The sequence below is a fragment of the Sinocyclocheilus grahami genome, unplaced genomic scaffold, assembly GCF_001515645.1.
Source record: "Sinocyclocheilus grahami isolate Dianchi unplaced genomic scaffold, SAMN03320097.WGS_v1.1 scaffold587.1, whole genome shotgun sequence".
Lineage (NCBI taxonomy): Eukaryota > Metazoa > Chordata > Actinopteri > Cypriniformes > Cyprinidae > Sinocyclocheilus > Sinocyclocheilus grahami.
Window position 1 is genome coordinate 575,981 of NW_015505766.1, and position 10,179 is coordinate 586,159.

At 38.2% G+C, this 10,179-nt stretch overlaps 2 protein-coding genes across 4 annotated transcripts in view; one reads left to right on the top strand and one right to left on the bottom strand.

Moving 5' to 3' along the window:
* slc25a47a (solute carrier family 25 member 47a) overlaps positions 1-5,827 on the bottom strand; it is an 11,252-nt gene extending 5,425 nt beyond the window's left edge. Inside the window, exons 1-4 of one of the 2 annotated variants that reach the window (XM_016240301.1) lie at positions 5,484-5,827; positions 4,541-4,584; positions 4,351-4,422; positions 2,072-2,248 (exon numbers count right to left, since the gene is read on the bottom strand). In XM_016240301.1, the coding sequence (XP_016095787.1) occupies positions 2,072-2,248; positions 4,351-4,422; positions 4,541-4,584; positions 5,484-5,520 (330 nt within the window). In that variant the 5' untranslated portion in view covers positions 5,521-5,827. Of the gene's footprint in view, positions 1-822; positions 1,045-2,071; positions 2,249-4,350; positions 4,423-4,540; positions 4,585-5,483 lie in introns of those variants that run through there. The other variant, XM_016240302.1, reaches the window with a different exon arrangement.
* A 2,058-nt stretch (positions 5,828-7,885) lies between these two features.
* Positions 7,886-10,179, top strand: part of slc25a29 (solute carrier family 25 member 29) — a 41,093-nt gene continuing 38,799 nt past the window's right edge. For both annotated transcript variants that reach the window (XR_001605343.1, XM_016240311.1), the window contains exon 1: positions 7,886-8,295. Coding sequence is in view for 1 of the 2 variants with exons in the window: in XM_016240311.1 (XP_016095797.1) it covers positions 8,268-8,295 (28 nt within the window). In the remaining variant the exon portion in view is untranslated. The remainder of the gene's footprint in view (positions 8,296-10,179) is intronic.

Here is a 10,179-nt window from a genome sequence, read left to right on the forward strand (position 1 = left end):
AATATGTTCCGAGTATATTTTACTAACGTTCTCATTAAGTGAACATTTCTGAATGTTCTCTGAACTTTCAAAACATCCATTTTCTTTTTATTGTTTTAGAAAAAAAAATTAGTTGGTTGTGCAAACGTTAAGGGAACGTTCTATTAATTTCACAAATATTATGGGAATGCTACTTTTGAATTTTCTCTGTAGCAAGGCTGTAGAGTTTAGTAGAGACGCTATGACATGTCTTTACCAATATCAGAGACTGCTAAATTGTCCCAAGCAATAATTTTAATCCAACAATTAAACGTCTGTTGTCTGCCGTTATTTCCCCATCAATGCCACAATCAAACCTACGCCCTTTGCTCTGTACGTTCTGAAACAAGTAGTAACATTTAAAAAGGTTAGACAGACGTCCAGCTAAAAGATTTCAGAATAAAAAACATTCCATGAATGCTGTATTAATAATGTTTTTGTGCTAACGTTTTGAGAACATTATTAAAAGACCAGAGAACTAATGAACGAAAATTCTATTAACGTTACTTGAAGAATGTTTGTTCAATAACTTTGAGAGAAGTTAATAACTTTAACATTCCAAGTTAATGGACATTGAATTGTCTTCCTAAGGTAATTGTATAGTAACGTGACATTTTTTACAAGCGATTTTAGTCTTTTCATGATTAAAACATTGATTGAACCCTTTTTTCCCACCACCTTCATGTTTATTTGCTGCTGTAACTAGTAGTAAAGAAGAAGAGATGATTGGTTGACGCGACACATTAAAAGGCACCAAAACCACAAATATTGTTTGGATATTTAAAACTTTGGCAGATCTCAGACCTGTGCCACTCCTGCCACCAGGCCTGACAGGAACACATCGAGCTTCGTGTTGGCAGCACTGATCCCGCGGAACCGAGCCAAACACTGCAGACAGTTCCGGTAAGTGCCGAACACCACAGAGGACGTCATGGATATAGTGGTGATCGGCAAAGCCATTCCCTTAAAGAAGCCATGGGCCTGCAGCAAAACATGAGCATGAGAACTTAGAGAGAGAACTGGCCGAATCTGACAGATAACATGTCTCTATTATCATTACTACAGTATCCACCTTGTTTTGCAACACGCAAGCTATTTTCTGCGAATGTGCAAGACTTCCGATTCATACCCCTGATAGCACATAGAGTGTTTGCTCATCGGCAATGTGTCTATAGGACGTTTCCTATCAGATGTATCTATCAAATAGAAAATGTCTTTAAGATGTTTATGATGTAAAACTGACATCTTAGAGACATCTGTCAGATGTTTGTCCACAGCAGATGCTTTCCAGATGAAGTGATCTTGGAGACCTCAGATAGCACACGTACGTCTGCAAGATGTCTGTTAAAGATCACTTCATCTGGAAAGCATCTGCTGTGTACAAACATCTGATAGACGTCTTTAAGATGTCAGTTTTACATCTTAAAGACATCTTCTAAACGTCTATTTGACATCTGATAGGAAACGTCCCATAGATTGCAGATGAGCAAACGCTCTAAAAAATACGTCTTGCAGATGTAAACGCAGACATCTCCGTGACGTACGTGTGCTATCAGGGGTCTGGGTTTATAATTATGACGATACATTTAAATATTATAAGAAACACCAGTCTACCGATCAAGCAGCATAACAAGCTGTTTTGTACCACTAAATATAACTGGATGCCAATGACACCAAAAGTCTCGCGCATACGAGTTATAAAGTTGTGGCCTAATGGTTAGAGAGTCGGACTCATAACCCAGAGGTTGTGGGTTCGAGTCTCATATTGGCAGGGATTGTAGGTGGGGGGGGTGAATGTACAGCACTCTCTTCCACCTTCAATACCATGACTGAGGTGCCCTTGAGCAAGGCACCGAACCCCCAACTGCTCCCCAGGTAGCATAAATGGCTGCCCACTGCTCCGTGTGTGTGTGTGTGTGTGTGTGACCTTCATGTTTATTTGCTGCTGTAACTAGTAGTAAAGAAGAAGAGATGATTGGTTGACGCGACACATTAAAAGGCACCAAAACCACAAATATTGTTTGGATATTTAAAACTTTGGCAGATCTCAGACCTGTGCCACTCCTGCCACCAGGCCTGACAGGAACACATCGAGCTTCGTGTTGGCAGCACTGATCCCGCGGAACCGAGCCAAACACTGCAGACAGTTCCGGTAAGTGCCGAACACCACAGAGGACGTCATGGATATAGTGGTGATCGGCAAAGCCATTCCCTTAAAGAAGCCATGGGCCTGCAGCAAAACATGAGCATGAGAACTTAGAGAGAGAACTGGCCGAATCTGACAGATAACATGTCTCTATTATCATTACTACAGTATCCACCTTGTTTTGCAACACGCAAGCTATTTTCTGCGAATGTGCAAGACTTCCGATTCATTCCCCTGATAGAACATAGAGTGTTTGCTCATCGGCAATGTGTCTATAGGACGTTTCCTATCAGATGTATCTATCAAATAGAAAATGTCTTTAAGATGTTTATGATGTAAAACTGACATCTTAGAGACATCTGTCAGATGTTTGTCCACAGCAGTTGCTTTCCAGATGAAGTGATCTTGGAGACCTCAGATAGCACACGTACGTCTGCAAGATGTCTGTTAAAGATCACTTCATCTGGAAAGCATCTGCTGTGTACAAACATCTGATAGACGTCTTTAAGATGTCAGTTTTACATCTTAAAGACATCTTCTAAACGTCTATTTGACATCTGATAGGAAACGTCCCATAGATTGCAGATGAGCAAACGCTCTAAAAAAATACGTCTTGCAGATGTAAACGCAGACATCTCCGTGACGTACGTGTGCTATCAGGGGTCTGGGTTTATAATTATGACGATACATTTAAATATTATAAGAAACACCAGTCTACCGATCAAGCAGCATAACAAGCTGTTTTGTACCACTAAATATAACTGGATGCCAATGACACCAAAAGTCTCGCGCATACGAGTTATAAAGTTGTGGCCTAATGGTTAGAGAGTCGGACTCATAACCCAGAGGTTGTGGGTTCGAGTCTCATATTGGCAGGGATTGTAGGTGGGGGGAGTGAATGTACAGCACTCTCTTCCACCTTCAATACCATGACTGAGGTGCCCTTGAGCAAGGCACCGAACCCCCAACTGCTCCCCAGGTAGCATAAATGGCTGCCCACTGCTCCGTGTGTGTGTGTGTGTGTGTGTGTGAGTGATGGGATAAATGCAGAGCACTAATTCCGAGCATACTTGGCCACATGTCACTAAAACGCCATGTCGCTCTTATGTCAAAAATAAGGTGGATAGCTTAAACTTTAATGCAGAGCACTAATTCCGAGCATACTTGGCCACATGTCACTAAAACACCATGTCGCTCTTATGTCAAAAATAAGGTGGATAGCTTAAACTTTCGTATTTTCCAAAAGAAATAGGAGTGTGTTTGATTGTTTTTTGTGTTACAGGAAGTTCAAATGATGGTGGGTTCCTATGGAAGCCCGTTTCCGCCACTAAATAAAACAATAAAAAAAGTAATTGCGACTTTTTATCTCACAATTCTGACTTTTTTTCTCAGAATTGCATGATACAAACTCGCAATTGCGAGTTATAAAGTAAAAAATTGTGTGATATAAACTCGCAATTGCTGAGAACATAATGTTTTCCCCCTCAAAATTGGACTTTATAACCTTTTTTATTATTTTTTATTCAGTGGCAGAAACAGGCTTCCATAGGTTCATTAAGATATCAAAAAGGAAAAAAAAAAGGATGATTTCTTGGATATATGAATTATGGTGGCAGTGCAAAATTAGTTATTTTAGTTAATTAAAGTAAAACTAAACGCACAAGAAACATGTTCGTTATTTAATTAAAAAATTTATAATAAAGTAAACTTATTTCATCTAGTCTCATTTTGATTTAGTTTAACTTGATGTATTAAAATAACAAAAAATTTAATAAAAAAGAAGTATATAAACATTTTAATTAATAATAATAAAAATGACAAAAACTAAATTACTAACACTTGAACTCAAATTAAAACAAAATCAGAAAATATACAAATAAAGCAAATTCGAAATATTAAAATAAAAAAGAAGTATATAAACATTTTAATTAATAATAATAAAAATGACAAAAACTAAATTACTAACACTTGAACTAAAATTAAAACAAAATCAGAAAATATACAAATAAAGCAAATTCGAAATATTAATGAAATCTATATCTCTACGGTAAAATAGCACTGCTTCACAGTGTTTTAGGGTTTCTTTATAACAGTAAAGATTCATCAGTAAACATTCAGATTTGAGGAATCATTCATATGTGGAGGTGCATTAATCATTAAACATGAAGTAAATGTACGTTTCTTACCCCTTCTCTTTTAACGGTGGTTACGATGCAGTGCCAGATTCCAGTGAACTGTTTCTGAGTTTGGATTCTGACCTGTGCAGGGGTCAAATCAACATATTCATGCTCAGGAGATGATGTTACAACAATGCATGTCTTAAGTTATGAGCCAAATCTAATATGGCACTTAATAATAATGCGTGATTGAGTGTACTTTGACAGTATCCAGTGGATAACCGACCGCCACACCACACGCTCCTGGAACACAACAACAGCACATCAGAACAGTGTGTCCTGCAATATGTGATGAATGACATGCACTCGAATATGACACAGACCGATATCAATCATTCTGAAGCGTCAATAACTAAATGTGTTTATTTGCCTTAAGGAACAGGGTTTACAAATGTCTTGTGTGAACTGAAACATGTTCAAATGTATTGTTTATAAAGTATTCTTCACATAATCTTCTGTGGGAATCCGAACAATGGAGACGTGAGGAATTAAGACCCAACATTATTTCTGATTTCTAAATAAATTAATATTTTATTTTTAAATTAAATTTTTGTCTTATTCATGCATTTTTATTGTCATATTAATCAAATTTTTATATACAATTAAAACACTTAACAATTAGTTATTTTTTATATTTTTCTTAAGTATTTTTTCTTTTTCTTTCCTATTAATATATTTATTTTCCAAATTAAAAAGAACTTTTTTAAATGTTGTGCTTCATTCAACACAAGGATTTTGCATGAAGATTTATCATTATTAAATTAAGAGAATAATAATTAGATTTATTATTTTTTTATGTATTTTTTTTAATACTTTTCTTATTCCAAAATGTATTTTCCAGTTAAAATGTTGCCTTTTATAAGTGTTGTGCTTTATTTAACACAAGGATTGAGCCCAATGAAGACCTAACATCATTGCTGTTTTTCTATTTAAATTTTAAAATTTGATTACATTTAGATTTTTTATTAATAAACATACTGATGTGCACTAATTTGCTTTCATGCAAAAAAACAGTCAAGTACACCCTGCAGCAGAGACTCTAGTATCAAAAACATTCAACATACTGTATAGGTCTTCTCTCAAATCTCTCTACAAAAAATAGCAGAGAATTAACCAAGCAAACAACAGACTTTGAACTGTACCTCCAAATGATCCTGCAAGGAAGTCGGCGAAATGCATCGTCCCGTATTCATTCTAAACGCCTATGACATTATCATCATAGTTTCTGATAAATAATTACACAATGCGACACTGTCGTGCTCCAGTGAAGGTTGCTGGTGTTAGTGCTTTTGTAACAGTCCCTCATTCTCACGTGGTTCTTGTGCAACTGCACCAGCACGTTTATGCATGCTCTTATTTAAAAGCCTTTACATGCATAACATGAAGTGCATTTATTTGAACTTTATAACTGGTCATTTTTGTATTTCTATTCTGCAAGCTCATGACAGGTGATTCGCTGCATTCTGTATGTTATAGCATTTGATGAATAAACCTTTAGATAATTAGTGAGTGTATTCGCACACGCATTGCAGCATTGGCGTTTGGACCCTAAACAGCATAAACAAGCTGATGCAACGCGGAAGAGAAATTACGAGTGCAATGAATCTTTAAACCGATTCCTTTCGAAAGATTCTATTGAGTCGATTCGCGAGTCACTGACAGTTAAGAGAACTACGATCTTGAAAATAGAGCGACAACAGCAGTATTGTGCCAAATATTTATTTATCTAAAAAAAAAAGGAACACTTTTGTTCTATGTTACTAATGTAACTTAAAGGTTAGATGGATAGGATTCACACATAATTGAAATAGTGGCGCAGGAAGCCACATCACACAGGAGCCGAGTTTTGTTTATTGAATCTCTTTAATATAAATAACAAATCAAGGTCTATTTTATATCTGTCTATCTATCTAAAATAACAATATCCCTGACAGCACACGTACGTCACGGAGACGTCTATTTGACGTCTGCGTTTACATCTGCAAGACATATTTTAGAGTGTTTGCTCATCTGCAATACGCATATAGGACGTTTCCTATCAGATGTCAAATAAACGTTTAGAAGATGTCTTATGATGTAAAACTGACATCTTAAATGCATCTATCAGAAGTTTGTTTGTACACAGCAGATGCTTTCTAGATGAAGCAGCGCTCTTTAACAGACATCTTGCAGATGTACGTGTGCTATCTGGGTTTGCTGGGGAAGTCGTGGCCTAATGGTTAGATTAGCCAAAGGTTGTGGGTTTGAGTCTCGTACCGGCAGGGATTGTAGGTGGGGGGAGTGAATGTACAGCGCTCTCTTCCACCTTCAATACCATGACTGAGGTGCCCTTGAGCAAGACACCGATTCCCCAAACTGCTCCCTGGCGCCCACTGCTGTGTGTGTGTGTGTGTGTGTGTGTGTGTTCACTGCTGTCTGTGTGCACTTTGGATGGGTAAATGCAGAGCACTAATTCTGAGTATGGGTCGCCACATGTCACGTCACACATAAAGTTTTTCTCAAAAATATTAGCAACTGAGATACACACATTCACATTTGAACATATCTTAGTATCATTGGTTGGCGAAATTTCGGAAACATCAGGACAGAGCCTTGGCAGATGGATGAGTTTCCAGCCAGGAAATGTGGAAAAAGTGTCAACACGTCCAGCAGTATTAATACATCCTGTTCTTTTTCTTGCTGGCATTCTGAGTTGCGGTGTGTGTGTGTGTGTGTGTGGGTGTGTGTGTTCGCTGCTGTGTGTGTGTGTGTGTGTGTGTGTATGTGAGTGTGTGTGTGTGTGTGTTCACTGCTGTGTGTGTATGTTCACTGCTGTGTGTGTGTGTGTGTGTGTGTGTTCACTGCTGTGTGTATGTGTGTGTGTGTGTTCACTGCTGTGTGTGTGTGTGTGTGTGTGTGTGTGTGTGCACTGTTGTGTGTGTGTGTGTGTGTGTGTGTGTGTTCACTGCTGTGTGTATGTGTGTGTGTGTGTTCACTGCTGTGTGTGTGTGTGTGTGTGTGTGTGTGTGTGCACTGTTGTGTGTGTGTGTGTGTGTGTGTGTGTGTTCACTGCTGTGTGTATGTGTGTGTGTGTGTTCACTGCTGTGTGTGTGTGTGTGTGTGTGTGTGTGTGTGCACTGTTGTGTGTGTGTGTGTGTGTGTGTGTGTGTTCACTGCTGTGTGTATGTGTGTGTGTGTGTTCACTGCTGTGTGTGTGTGTGTGTGTGTGTGTGTGTGTGCACTGTTGTGTGTGTGTGTGTGTGTGTGTGTGTGTTCACTGCTGTGTGTATGCACTTTGGATGGGAAAATGCAGAGCACTAATTCCAAGTATGGGTCACCATACTTGGCCACATGTCACTTCACGGAGTAAAAACCGAAATGAATTGTTCAAACGAATCAATCAAATGAACCACCCGAACGAACCGATTCACTCAAACGAGTCGGATTCCCGGCGCTAGCACAACTACAGCGAAGGCACGTCATGAATATTAATTAGCTCCACCTCCTATGTCTTGGCTAGACTACTGAATATTTTAAAAAACCTAGCAATGACGTTCTCGGTAACCATCCAATAGCGAAGACCTGACTTGTGAACGGAAAAGCAAGGAGGAACAGGAATCCTTTTTAAATCCGCAGGTTGCGATTGGGCGCACGCGCACACACCTCCTCGACACCCATCCATGCATGCGTGCATCCAGAGCCCGCTACACAAATAGACAGTGCACCCAGCAGGTGGTAGACAAGCTAGTAGGAGAAATTTTCCACTACGACCCGATTAGTGGCTTACAGTTGGCGCAGACTCGACCTGCCAGCTGCGTTACCGCTACACCGCACCATCGCAACCTGAAGACTTATCACAGGACACTAAACCCGAGTTAACTCTTCAAAACAGATCTGAGCTCCATCTCATCTAAAGGAACGGTTGTTTCTGTCAGCTTGAAGCAGTGATGGACTTCCTTGCTGGATGCATAGGAGGTGAGACATTTCTCCCAGTACAGTAGAGTACAGTAAACTCCTGTCTGCTAGATTAGGCTTAGTTAAGCTTGTTAAGAGGGTCTAACCCACGTCCAGTCTGCGTCTATATCAAATATAGATAGTATTTTTTTACATCCAGACTCCGTCTGCTCGTTCACACAGTTGAAGTGCAGTCATGCATATGTGTGGAGTTTATTTAGAATTATCTGAATTATTTGTAGTGGAGCAGGAAGCCACGTCACGCTGGACACGTGATAAGAGTTTGTATTTATTGAATCTGTTAAACACACATGATACATCTGTTTTAAGTGCTAAAGAGCTGATATAATTGAAGATTAGAAATGAGCACTCATGTCATATCTATCTAGCTATGCGACTTTTTTTAACTGTTCAGGTTTTATATTCAGACTGTGTGTTGAGGTGGTGGAGTCACGTGATGGAATTCTGCTCTGCCGCCTTTGAAGTAAAGAATGTTACATTGTGACTGATGTGCTGCCGCTGAATGATTGATGTTCTACATTTGGTTACAATGTCAGTCTTTTTCTTTGTGGTGGAAAAACTAAGTAATTGCTACTTTTTTTCACGGTTTTCTTTCTTTCGTTTTCACAAATTTCTGGCTTTTTTTTCTCGGAATGAAATAAAAAATGAAAAGGATCATTTTTAATTTTTATCTCACAGTGTTGCGAGCTTCTATCTCACAATTCAGACATTTCTTCTTAAAATTGTGTGTTTCTATCTCACAATTTTGCACAAAAAAAAAGTGAGTTATTTATATATTGATATTTATTTATTTATTTATTTGTATCCTGTGGCGGAAAGCAGTTTAAGCTGTTTACATTTGTGATTGATTAACAGATGATGTTGCAGTATTTCTGGAGTACACATGTTTTCTACAACTAATTTGAATGGGTTTCATTTGCACAAGATACAGTTTAGTCTTTATTATCTATTCAGCATTCGTTATAAATTCTATTGTAATGCTTCTGCATTATGGTCTTGGTCATAAATAAGCACTCAACTGGACCGATCTGGTCACAATAGCGAGTCTGTAATCAGTGTAGTAGGTAAAGGTGAAAGTTTAATAATCAGCTATTGATAAGGCAAATCTGAATATTGGCTTAGGACTTCAGCATAGTAAACAAGCTAGATTCTCTCTGATGGATTGTTTGAATGTGATGTAGGATAGAAATACTTCAAATGTGTACAGAATGGTAAGAGTGATTGATTTTAATTGAACATGTAACCTACAAGCCTCCTTGAAGTCGTCCTGTTATAGTCGAATAACAGTCGTGCATGAGCTGCTGTGAAATGTGTTTCCCGGAAGAGCCCAGAATAACCCCCTCCCAAATGCCTGTCCATGTCCCGTCAAACGCAGAGGCGTCCCACACACCCCTGCGGGAGCCAATCCCAGCCACGGGACACGGCCACGTCTCTCTCAAAGCTCCTACCAGCTCGTGTTTCATATTACAGATGTGAAGACACAGTGCTTCATAAAAGTTGCATCACAGGTGTCATTATGAGCCCAGTGCTTCATGGGGGACAAGCCACAGTTTATGTTTCCCTACGTTTATGAATGATTCGATTATGTGGCTTGTCATTTTTTTCAATTTGAAATTAACTAGAGCTAGAAAACTAGAAATATAGCTGAAGAATTTTTTCCAACCTCTACCAATATGTATGAAAAAACCTATGAAAAAATATACTAATTATTTATTTATTAGTCATTTATTATGAGTGTGAGTGTATACACGCACTCAATAAATAAAATAGATGCATGTACTAATATGTATGTGTATATATCTTATTTTATTATTTATATATTTACTATATATATCTATATATATATATATATATATATATATATATATATATATATATATATAA